The sequence below is a fragment of the Ctenocephalides felis genome, unplaced genomic scaffold (assembly GCF_003426905.1).
Source record: "Ctenocephalides felis isolate EL2017-DRISC unplaced genomic scaffold, ASM342690v1 CF-g0.4_SCAFFOLD_03572, whole genome shotgun sequence".
Lineage (NCBI taxonomy): Eukaryota > Metazoa > Arthropoda > Insecta > Siphonaptera > Pulicidae > Ctenocephalides > Ctenocephalides felis.
Genome location: NW_020539726.1, coordinates 23,697,796 through 23,710,376, shown reverse-complemented (window position 1 = coordinate 23,710,376; position 12,581 = coordinate 23,697,796). Strand labels below are relative to the sequence as shown.

Genomic DNA, 12,581 nt, shown 5'->3' with positions numbered 1-12,581 from the left:
TTGTTATTGTAATATTTAACTTTCCATAGGGTAAGTTATAGTGATCACAAAAAAATCGAAAATAAAAATTTTGATTTATCTTTACGTTTCAGGGGTTTCTGAGCACTTTGGCATACCTTAGAAAAAATGGATGGAAATGGGAACATGGTTCAACCGATTTCATTTATTCAGATAAGGAAACGCGTTGATTAGTTTCTGGCAAAGGCAGGTCTAGCCCAAAGGAGCAAAAAGTGTAAAAAACGGTAACTCTGTTTTTAAGTGAACGGATCGTCCGATTTTAATAATTCAGAAAACATTTTACTTATTTACTTATATTGACAAGATGAACTAATACTAATTAAATTTTTGGGAAGACAGGTCCAGCGGTTTCGGTGATCTAGTAAAAAGCCGTTTGGCGGTCAAAAATGGTCATTAGGCATAGGCACATCAAATTGTCAGATATTTTATGGAGATTTTAAAAATAAATTTTGTTTACTTTTCTATGAGTTCCGTAACATCGTTTGTCCGTTAGACGGCGACGCGGCGCTTACTCATCTCTATGCAGCTAAAGCAGTACGATTGCTTTGAAAAAAAGTTCAAAATTTCCCAAATATTTCAAAATAAAGAAAACATTTTTTTCCAAAAAGTCAATTTTTTTCAAAAATTTAAAATTTCTCAAAGATCTGATTTTTTCAAAGTTAAAAAAAATAATCTTTTTTTAAAATTAATTTCTAGTACGGAAAGTACGAGTTTCAAGGCACGATGCCATGCACCACTAGTTATAATTTATTTGCGATAAACAGTTCATCAGATTATCATCTTAGCTACTCATCATCAAAGAACAAAATCTATCCATCTTACGTATATAGTCAATGCTTTTCGAAGTATCTATTTGACAGCGCCTGGCAACACACATTTTTGTGTTTTGATTAGTTATTCTTGGAACTGGCAATATTTGACTATTTTGTGCAAGGTAATAACGATATTTGTGAATTTTACGGTAAAAATCTTATAAATATATAAAATAACTGAATTAAAGTAATTGTGTAGTGTATAAATTTACCATCTTTATGATAAAATACATTTGTTTATTTCAGTAAAAATATAAAATGGATAACGCAATCATTATCAACGACAATGAGTCAAACAAAGAAAGTGAAGCTTTCACAAAAGTGATTAAAAACGATGAAGGTGATGCCTTAGGTACTTCTTTACCTATGGGTAAGAATATTATAGCAAAAATGCCTGTGAGTATTGACTCTGAATGTTACAATATGGAACATAAACACAGGGGCCATGCTATAATATTCAACCACAAAACTTTCAATGTGTCTCAACTCAAAGAAAGACACGGCACTGATGTTGATGGCAATAATTTGGAGAATATACTGAAAAATTTAGGCTTCAAAGTGGCAATATGCCATGACTATAAATTTAAAGACATGTATAAAGTCTTAGAAGACTTAGCTACCATGGACCACACAGATAATGATTGTATTGTTGTGTCAATTTTAAGCCATGGTGAAATGGGTACAATTTATGCTAAAGACACTCCATATAAATTAGACTCCTTACTCGGCATGTTCACTGCAGACCGATGTCCTACACTCGCTGGTAAACCCAAAATATTTTTCATTCAAGCTTGCCAAGGTGATCAATTAGATGAAGGAGTCACACTAAGCAATCGAACAGAGACAGATGGATCAGCTTATTCATATAGAATACCTTCCCAAGCTGACTTTTTAATAGCTTATTCCACAATTCCTGGCTATTATTCCTGGAGGAACACAACAAATGGTTCATGGTTCATGCAGGCTTTGTGCAATGAATTGCAATTAAATGGTAGAACAAGGGATTTGTTGACTCTTCTTACCTTTGTTTGTCGTAGGGTTGCTACTGACTTTGAATCGAATACGCCTGATAGTATTATAATGCATCGTAAGAAGCAGATACCATGCATAACATCTATGCTCACTCGGTTAGTTTTCTTTCCTAAAAAGTAAGTGATTTTTTTATTACCAAATATTCAAATTGACACTTTTTATTGATTTTTTTTTGTTTTGAATAAGGTTACATGGTCAAAAACTAGAGATAAAGAAGAACCCTCTAAAGATGTTTTATAATAAATAAAAATAAATTATATACTCATCATTGCATAAATCTGTATAATATTTCTTATACGACTAATAACAAGTAAACTTTTGTCTGAAATTGATTCACATTTAATATTAGATTTAGATTGGCTTAGCTATGAATGAAAATGACTTATCTTAGATTTTACTCACTACACAAAAGACATTTCTTCTTTGTCTCTTTCAACTCAGATTTTAGTATTATAAAGTCATGTTTTAATATGAAAAGTAAGAATTAGGATTAAGCTCATAATATTTTGTACATATTTAAATATCTTTTGTATGAAGGACCAATTAAATGTAGATAAATCTAAGTTTTACAGGTTTATATGGCCTTGTTTATAAGAATAATATACAAAATTGTACAAAATATTTTGTGCTTTCGAGCAAATACTTGATTTACCACTCTGACAACATTGTGATGAATTTATTATGACAAAGGGTTAATATTTTTTTTTAGTTTAGTTATTCTAGAATGTACAAATTACATGCGAATTGACCAGTGCATTTTATATTACTTAAAAACTTACTTAATCAAATAATTATAGTAAGTCTAAGCATTTATTTTACATTTTTGACAGTATTCTTGACTTAAAATACTATAAATTTAATTCTCAGTGCATTAAGACAACGGTAGACATTAGAACTTTTCTAGAAAATTATTAAAGAATAATTTGTTCTAAGTTTCAGTGATATTAAGAGGAAACTAAACCTTCAACACATATTTTTAATAGAAATTAGTTAATATACTTAGGTCACGTGTTATTAAATTCCTTCATTAGTTTTAAACAATAATGTGCAAAATAAATAAAATTACTTTAGTATAATTAGGATTTGTTTCTAATCATTTACACTTGTGATATTTTACATGTGCAAATTAAAGGGCCAATGTATCGACTTGAATAAATATTGTGCCTTTGTAATTTACATTAAAAATCATTGTGAGTAGATTTAATAAGATATAATTTTACAAAATTACTTTCATAATGAACTTGTTTGTGATTGTAATTTATATTTTTGCATGCAACAGCCATATCAAAATTGCATTTAAATGATCTCTGTAGTCTTCACTCAGACTTCTATTTAAAATATAGGATTTTGTATTTTTTTAATGGAATAAATGTTTATGTCTGATAATTAGTATTTTATTGTAATCTTAATATTTGCTTCATTTAATTAATTATGTTCATGACATTTGAACATCATGAATAAAATTTTATCATGGAGTAAACATTTGGTCATCAAAACAAAATTTTAAATTTTAAATTAGTTATCCAAATTTTGATTTGCCACATATTTTTTCGGCTTTTTTTGCCAAATTATTCTAAATTAATACGTTTTTTATAATTTCACATCATGGTAAGTGATTTATCTAATTGCATAATTGGAAAAGTATCTCATTTTGGGGCATTCATGACACTGCCCGAGTGAATTTTTTGAAATTTCATCACAGTGATATAATACCAGGAAGAAATTGCAATATTTCAATAAAATTGGACTGAAAAGTTATGTTGGTGCTATAGGAATTGCTCGATGGTTTGAAAATATTGTGTATCGTGTATAAAAATTGGATTGTAATATTATTTAGCACGAAGAACAGAATTGTGGGTTTCATTTCAGTAGAGAAAAAAAATTAAAGTATGCAATTGAACTATGTTGATAATAGTAAATTTTAAATTTTCTATTATCAGCATTTAGATTAATAATTTAATGGTGTTAAATAGAAATATTTCGCATTGTTTGAACGTATTAGTCACGCCTTGTGAATTTTATCACTCATGTTTACATAGTAGTTATCATATTTTAGATTGATGTTGCTGAAGTCAGTATTGTTTTGAATTACTCATCATTGCATAAATGTGTATAATATTTCTTGTACGACTAATTTAAACAAGACGGAAATTTTATGATCTATTTGAATATTCAACTGATATCTTTCGAACGGCTTTGAAATTTTCAAAATCGATTGAGGATTTTTTGCGAAAACGTGGACCAAAAACTTAGTACTTACCTGCTAATTGTAAAGACTCTGCTGATCTTCGCCCAAAATTAATAGGAGCAAGTCCTAATAGATTTTCATGAAATGACTCTAGAATTTTTCAATTCAGTGCAGCCGTTTTTAAGAGCTTGGAAATTTTCAAAATCAAACGAGAATTTTTTGCGAAAACATGGACGAAATATTTAGTACTTGCCTGCTAATTATAAAGAAATAGACTAAATAGAAATTAGACTGCTGATCTTCGCGCAAAATTAATAGGAGCAAGTCGTTATCGATTTTCATGAAATGGTTCATGAATCTTTGAATTAAGTTCAGCCGTTTTTAAGAGAGCAATTTTTCCTCACATACACGCAGGCACGTATAATTTTATCAATTTCGATCTCAACGATTTAGAATGACCTAAAACGTCTAAAAAACATAAATTTAGCAAATCGAATTTTCTAGCAAAAACAAACTTCTTCGCGAAGAAGTCCATTAATCGCGTGAGGTTTTTTGGGAAGGGGGGGTTTGACAATTTGAAAAAAATCACGAAATATTACGTGGGGAAGGAGGGGGTACAGTAAAATATCACGTGTATTTATTTTTTATCTGAATTTTTTGATCTGAAATCTGAAAAAAATAAAATTTTACCATTTTCTCGTAACTAGAAATACACGTGAGATTAGGAGGGGGAGGGGTGGGTTAATTTTGAATATCACCGCGTATCACCAGGAGGAGGGGAGGGCAAAACTTCTTAAAATGTGACGTCCCCCAAGTTATTTGTACAAAAAATAAGTACTGTATTGTAATTAAAACCGCGATCCTGATCACAGGATTGGAGGTTCCAATCCCTCGCTATGTACATCCTCATATTTAGAAATAGTGATTTACGTTTTCACTTGAATATAGATAAAAATATGTTTTCCTGCAAAAATAGCCATCGGAAGCAGCTGCACGAAAAGCAAGTATATAACAAAATTAAATAGACCATGGTATGAAAATAAAAATAATGCATATAAAATTTCAACAAATTTCTCAAACGTATAAAGAAAAAGTATTGCGGTTGCTACATGCCAATAAATCAGATTAATAGAATAATATTCCTTATTATATTTTTTTCTCCAGAGGGAATGTATATCTATACATGTTGGTCAAGGTGGAGTACAAATTGGAAACGCTTGCTGGGAGTTGTATTGTTTGGAGCACGGCATAACTCCTGATGGCCAAGTTCTATCGGATAATCCTTGTGCAGATTGCGGTTGCGATGATTCGTTCTACACGTTCTTCAGCGATACTGCAGCAGGAAAACGGGTGCCCAGGGCAGTTATGGTGGATCTGGAGCCTACTGTAGTAGGTTAGCAGTTTATTATGAAAAAGTTATTTATAGAAAAAGTCATTATTTTTTGAATTATGATTTAGGGGGCGACCATTAATCACGTGAAGTTTTTAGAGAAAGGGGGGGTTTGACAATTTAAAAAAAATCACGAAATTAATCACGTGTATTTATTTTTTATCTGAATTTTGACACGTGAGGTTAGGCGGGGGAGGGGGTGGGTTAGTTACCGCATATCACCAAGGGGGAGGGGGGTCAAAAATCCTTAAAAAGTCGATCACGTGATTAATGGACGCCCCCGTATATATTTTATTTTTCTATTATCGGGATGAATACTTGTTTTGTACAAGGCGTTATATTATGTTTTGGGAATGATAATCTCTCTAAAGTAGGCTTTCATAATCTCATAAACTGATTATTTCTAACTATAGGTCAATTTATGAGATTGCGTAAAGAAAATTCGTGATCAGCGCATGATCTTTTTTATATCTGACGATTCTGACTGATTTTATTTCATATATTGCGATTATTAAACTATATTTTAGTTTAAGTTTTTAATTTAGTATTCAGAATTCTTAAAATAGAAATAAACTAGTGGTGTATGACATCGTGCCTAGAGGCAAATTGCTTTAACTTCCCGTACCGAATCAAAATTTAAAAAATCGAAATTATTTTTGATATCATGAATATGTTTGTTTAGAAATTAAAAAAAAACTTGCTTCTTTACCCAAAAACAATCGTTTTGCAAACACAAGCAGAACGTTTTTTTAGTCATTCAAATCGGATGCCCATTACTCTCAAAAACCGGCATTTTTTATACTTTGTTACTCTAAAAAACTCGATTTATATTTTCTGCACTCTTTGCTCTGTAACTCTAAAATGACTTGACCGCCTTTTGCCAAAAGCTAATCACAATATCTCCCTATCAATAGGAATCGAATATTTTTTGAACCATTCAAATCGGTTGATACGTGCGCCCAAAAACGTTGACGAAAAATTGTGTCCATACACTATTGCATACATATACACACATCCATTTTTTCTAAGGTATGCCAAAATGTTCAGAAACCTTGAAAATGTGAAGATACGCAAAAAATTTTCAATTTCGATTTTTGGACGATCACAATAACTTACCCTACGGGAAGTTAAAAATGTTTATCTATACAAAATAGTGCAAAATGAAGAATTATTTAAATATCTATATCTTACAAAGTCTTTTTTCTGTAATTTTGTTTGTCATACTTATGACAATAACAATATTTATAAACTTTTAATCACCTAGCGATCATTCGGTCGATTTAATAATTATGTGGTATGCAAAGGCAACTGCTAGCAACTTGGGTGTTCGAAATTTGCTTGTGGGCCTAATAACAGTCATTTATTGAACAGAAACAAAAAAATATGAAACAACACTTACGCATAGATTTATTTAATGATATATGAAAATAAAAACGATTTTGTATGGCGAGTCGTTGGTATTAACATAATAATTAGAAAGTAATTTTAATGTGCTGTAATTTAATCACTATATTGATCTTTTTACAATCTATTGAATGAAATCATAATAAATAAGTCAATGCCAATTTTAAACTTCCAGTAGTAGAAAAACCCTTTGCTAATTTTATGCTTTGTTTCGGTGTTTCGAGTCATTCTTAATCGTTTGCCACAAAAGTGGGGAAAAAATTGTGTGTGTGGCCATGATCAGCCGAGTCGTTTCTTCAGATTTAACAAATAATAAATATATTTTAACCGGCAACCGAATATGATAATTTTTATGTCAAAATCATCAAATACTTTTTTTTATTAAATTAAAAATTTTAATAATAAAAATTAACATTATTTTTCACAATCTTTAATCAAATATTGACAAAATATAATTATCTTTATTTTTACAACGTTTGGTGTGCATTATATGTGGTGATGAATTCCAAGTCCAAAATATACTCGTACCTATAATTTATTACATTGGTATTTTATTATTATATGGCCGAAATGTTGATAACCATAATTTTCAAATAAAGGATGTTTACTTATCGTTAGCCATCGAACAGGTTCTGTGGGGCTGATACTGTTTAATTTTATTTGTATAATTTTTACCCATTCCGTTGTATAATTTATTTTTTAGAGACTTTTACGATGAATCACGAATGATAAAATATTCTACGTTTATATTGTATTGTATTTGCCATGCTGAACGTTTTATGACCTTCCTTTTATATTATAGCGAAAGAAAATGAGATATTTCCATTCATAAACAGGGTTATTACGGTTCTGCAAAAATATAAAAAAACAATAATTGCATACTTGTTTACTGCAACTTTCATTTAATTATTTATTTTAACTATCAACAGCAAAAAATCAAGAGAAATTAATTTTTTTTTGCATTATTAAGGTTAAAAAAATTGCCATTTGATTAGAATGATTTAGATAAAAATATTATCGTGTTGACAATATTATATTAGTTATTTTTAGGAAAATTGAGGTCTAGTTATTTCGGATACACTGGGAATGATATGAACAAAATGACTATTTTGTGATCAAAATTTTTTATTTTCATCAATTATTAGATAATAAGCACTTGAATTCATCGAATTTTATATAGTGATGATTTCAATAACATTCACAATATTTTTTTTTGGTTCTGTATCAATATTGGAGGTCTATAAACCATCGTTTTCCAGATGAAGTTCGTACCGGAACCTACCGCCATTTGTTTCATCCTGAACAACTGATAACTGGTAAAGAAGATGCTGCTAATAATTATGCCAGAGGCCATTACACAGTAGGAAAAGAAATCGTAGACTTGGTTCTGGACAGAGTGCGAAAATGTGCAGACTTGTGTTGTGGATTGCAGGTTTGAAAAAAAAATCTATAATATTAGAATAATAAATATAAAAATAAAAAAATCAGATATAATTTTAATAGAGATTTCAAAATTGTTTAAACATTAATTTGGCCTGGTTTTATCTCAGAAACGTTTTTTTAAATTTTAATTATTCTCTGGGTACCTAAGATAAATGTTATTTAGATTTTAATATTTTCAGGGTTTTCTCATATTCCACTCTTTCGGCGGCGGAACAGGATCAGGATTTGCCTCCTTACTCATGGAACGGCTATCTCTTGATTACAATAAAAGGTCCAAACTCCAGTTTGCCATCTATCCAGCACCTCAGGTTTCCACAGCAGTTGTAGAACCTTACAACTCTGTGTTAACAACTCATACTACACTGGAACATGCTGATGCAGCATTTATGGTACAGTATTTTGAAATTCTAATAATAATTGCTGCTTTTTTCATCTAAATAAATATATGCAAAAATAATCTGTTTCCGCCCGGGATCGAACCGGGGGCCTTCCGCGTGTTAGGCGGATGTGATAACCACTACACCACGGAAACTTGTTAGTCTTGCCCATTGCATTAATTGTATTGCACTTACTTATATAAGAAAAAAACCATATTGTTTAATTTTTTTATATAAAAGTATTATATCAATTTTAATATTGTTTAAAAAAATAGATTTTTTATATATTATTCATTTATATATCATAATTAAAATTTTTGCATATCTACGTTTTTGGGTCTTCTGAATATATTAGTCCAGTAAGTTTTCACCTCGGGATTCGAGATTCCCAGCTGTATGTCTGTAAATATTTGTATATTGACACCCTAAAGTTGTCTCAAAACCTACATATGGTATTGACACCCTACCATATGTAGGTCTTGATACAAATATTTACAGACTTACAGCTGGGTATCTCGAATTTCGAGATTCTTACCTAATTTAAGCTTAAGACTTAAATGACTACACTATATTGGCATACCTTAAAAAAAAATTATGTATGTGTGTGTGTGCGTATGTAAATGTATGTGTGTGTATAAAGGTATGCGCGTGTGTGTGCGGATATAAATTTTCGTCGACGATTTTGGTAACACGAGTTAACCGATTTCAATAATTCGAAAAACATTTGATTCGTATTGATAAGGAGACATGCTGTTTAGTTTTTGGCAAAGGCAGGTCGAGCCGTTTCGAAGATACGGGGCAAAAAGTGCCAAAAATGGTAATTGATTTTTTTATCGAAGGGTCCGATTTGCATGATTCTATTTGAATTTTGTATTAACGGAATGAAGAACTGATAAAATTTCTGGGAAGGCAGGTCTAGCGGTTTCGGAAATTCAATAAAAAAAGTGATAAAAATGCTATTTGGCGGACAAAAATGATCATTACACATATGCACAGCAAATTATCACACATTTTATTAAAAAGAACCAATTTTGTTTACTTTTCTATGAGTTCCGTACCAATGTTTATCCCTTCTAATAATGCGACGCGGCGCCCACGCGCTTTGATATTTCGTTTCTACGCAGCTAAGGTATCGCCATATATTTGAAAAAAAAGTTCACAGTTTCCAAAATATTTCAAAGTATAAAAAAAATCAAATTTTTCAAAAAGTTCATTTTTTTTCAAAAATTTTAAAAATTTCAAGAATCGATTTTTTTCAGAGCTATAAAAGAAAATTGAATCTTTTTTAAAAATTTTAATTTTTGGTACGCGAAGTTCCTGCAATTAGCCTTAAGGCACGATTGCCAGTTTGCGAATTCAATGACAAAAATTTCACTAACCTTTGCCCCTACTTGATGGATATAATCTACGATAAATTTGTTATTTGTCGACATGTTAATAGGGCATCCAAATTATCTTAAAAATAAAAATTTAATAGATGTATCAGTACATGTAATATTGAAAAATAATACATGTTCTGATGCTTTTTGCACAAAACATAAATTTCATTTAATCTATATTAAAATAGTTCCGTAACTGGATTTTAATCATATTTATTTAATCAATAAACTTATAACTACAGGTGGATAACGAGGCTATCTATGATGTCTGTAGACGCAACTTGGACATCGATAGGCCAACATATACAAATTTAAATCGTCTGATAGCACAAATTGTTTCGTCGGTGACAGCTTCATTGCGTTTCGATGGAGCCCTGAATGTCGATTTAAGCGAATTTCAAACTAACCTTGTACCTTACCCAAGAATACACTTTCCACTAGCCACTTACGCTCCAATTATTTCTGCAGAGAAAGCTTATCATGAATCCATATCTGTGGGGGAAATCACAAACGCTTGTTTTGAACCAGGTATACCATCAGCATGCACAATTATATTATTTAACTTTAATTGAATTATAATTGTTCAACAAAGACAACTTTTTTCATATTGTTTCCAGTTGTAACATGTTCTTGGTATCATTTTAAGTATTTCGTATACTGATTGTAAACAAACTTATCCACAGCAAATCAAATGGTAAAATGTGATCCCCGCCATGGCAAATATATGGCATGCTGCATGCTTTATCGGGGCGATATTGTACCCAAAGATGTGAACACTGCCATTGCCATTATTAAAACCAAACGAACCATCCATTTTGTCGACTGGTGTCCCACTGGCTTCAAGGTTGGCATCAATTACCAGCCACCAACAGTCGTACCAGGAGGTGATTTGGCTAAAGTCCACAGAGCAGTTTGCATGTTGTCTAATACAACTGCAATTGCAGAACCTTGGGCAAGATTGAACCATAAATTTGATCTGATGTATTGCAAACGTGCCTTTGTTCATTGGTACGTCGGGGAAGGTATGGAAGAAGGAGAGTTTTCAGAAGCCAGAGAAGATTTAGCTGCGTTGGAGAAAGATTACGAAGAAGTCGGTATGGACAGCGATGAAATTTGTGACGCGTGTTGCTGACGATTGTGGAAAATAACATACGGAAAAATAATTTTCGTATGAGAAAGAGTGAGATGTGAAATCATACGTTATGTTAAATTGTGTATTATAGTTTTGTGTTGTGTTTTTGAATTTTAAATTTTTGAATTGTACAAAATTGTATACGTTTTTATATGTCTTGATATATGGTTTTGATCTCAGACTTTTTTGTTTTTCATTTTATTATAATAATCTAGAACCAAAGTTATAGTATTACAGTGCGTAGAGAGAACGGAGCATCGTTATGAGTGATCCAAAAAACATTCAATTCGAAATGACAAGGAGAAGTGGTGATTAGTTTTAGGCAAAGGCAGGTTCAGCCGTTTTGAAGATACCGCTAAATGTGCAGAGCTAAATGTGCAAAAAATGGCAGTTTTTCAGAGAACTAAGCATCCGATTTGAATGATTCAAAAAACTTTCTGCTTGTGTTGACGAAAAAATTGCTTTTGGATTTTTTTGAATATCGAAAATAATTCGAATTTTAATTTTAATTTTAGCTGAAGTTCTAAATCTCGCTTATATACTTTAAATAAATTATTTTAACTTTGCAATTCAGTCATTATCTATTATATAAAAATAAGTCGGGTTTTCCTTCCTGACGATATAACTCCAGAACGCACGAACCGATTTTGACGATTTTGCATTCGTTGGAAAGGTCTCGGACTCCGTGAGGTTTAACAAAGAAAATTGAAGAAAGATTTCAACAGAAAAGCGGAAAACACTTTTTCTTTTTTTACATATAGCGTCATCTCTGATACTTAGCATGTACTACAAACTAATATTTTTTGTTTGACGGCTACTCATTTGTTTGATAGCTACTCATTGTTCTCTGCTCAGTTAATTTCAGTTAAGTTATGAACACGGGGTATTCTAATATTGTCTAGGGTTAATTTCATGTGCCAATCCGGCAGTGAACACAATCACTGTGAAATTGTGCAAAAAAAAGTAAAAAAATAGGCTATTTGTTTCCTAAAATTTCAATTGGAAACCTTCAAATAAATCACGTGTATTGTGCAAATTTTTATTCAGTTTCAACAGCAGGCAATTTTTTCTTAATCTTTTAATCACCAAACGAAATGTTACATAAAACGAAACCATCTGGTGGTGAAACGGAGTTCGCCCGGTTTGCTAGCATTTCTTATAAATGTTAGATAATGCCCTTCATTTTAAATTCGATTAAGTTTTGTTCATTTACTTTTCTGTAAACATGTACAAAATACCTGATTTATAATAATCTACTTGAAAACATTTAATATTTCTCGAATATTTTATTACGGGTATGGAAAGTTCAAGCAATTTGCCTTAAAGCACGATGCCACACACCACTAGTTTCGACTTTGATTTATCTTTCTAAAGTAAAAAGACTCAACTTGTTTATTCAATACCAG

General features: G+C 31.0%; 2 protein-coding genes and 1 non-coding gene across 3 annotated transcripts; 2 read left to right on the top strand and 1 right to left on the bottom strand.

Moving 5' to 3' along the window:
* Positions 1-1,080: 1,080 nt before the first annotated feature.
* Positions 1,081-2,141, top strand: LOC113387786 (caspase-1-like). Its single transcript, XM_026625162.1, has 2 exons — positions 1,081-1,978; positions 2,049-2,141. Exons 1-2 carry the CDS (start codon positions 1,089-1,091, stop codon positions 2,107-2,109), a joined length of 951 nt encoding a protein of 316 aa, XP_026480947.1. The 5' UTR covers positions 1,081-1,088; the 3' UTR covers positions 2,110-2,141.
* Positions 2,142-5,400: 3,259 nt separating this feature from the next.
* Positions 5,401-11,215, top strand: LOC113387787 (tubulin alpha-3 chain-like). Its single transcript, XM_026625163.1, has 5 exons — positions 5,401-5,443; positions 8,104-8,276; positions 8,467-8,676; positions 10,286-10,571; positions 10,727-11,215. Exons 1-5 carry the CDS (start codon positions 5,416-5,418, stop codon positions 11,173-11,175), a joined length of 1,146 nt encoding a protein of 381 aa, XP_026480948.1. The 5' UTR covers positions 5,401-5,415; the 3' UTR covers positions 11,176-11,215.
* On the bottom strand, positions 8,747-8,819 carry Trnav-aac. Its single transcript has one exon. It is a non-coding gene; the product is annotated as a tRNA-Val (tRNA).
* Positions 11,216-12,581: the final 1,366 nt, after the last annotated feature.

Bases quoted from the DNA above. Each gene is read 5' to 3' on its own strand.
- LOC113387786 (XM_026625162.1), top strand. From the start codon at position 1,089: ATGGATAACGCAATCATTATCAACGACAATGAGTCAAACAAAGAAAGT. The intron at 1,979-2,048 runs GTAAGTGATTTT...GTTTTGAATAAG, and splicing joins TTAGTTTTCTTTCCTAAAAA to GTTACATGGTCAAAAACTAG.
- LOC113387787 (XM_026625163.1), top strand. From the start codon at position 5,416: ATGGTGGATCTGGAGCCTACTGTAGTAG. The intron at 5,444-8,103 runs GTTAGCAGTTTA...ATCGTTTTCCAG, and splicing joins TCTGGAGCCTACTGTAGTAG to ATGAAGTTCGTACCGGAACC. The intron at 10,572-10,726 runs GTATACCATCAG...ACTTATCCACAG, and splicing joins AAACGCTTGTTTTGAACCAG to CAAATCAAATGGTAAAATGT.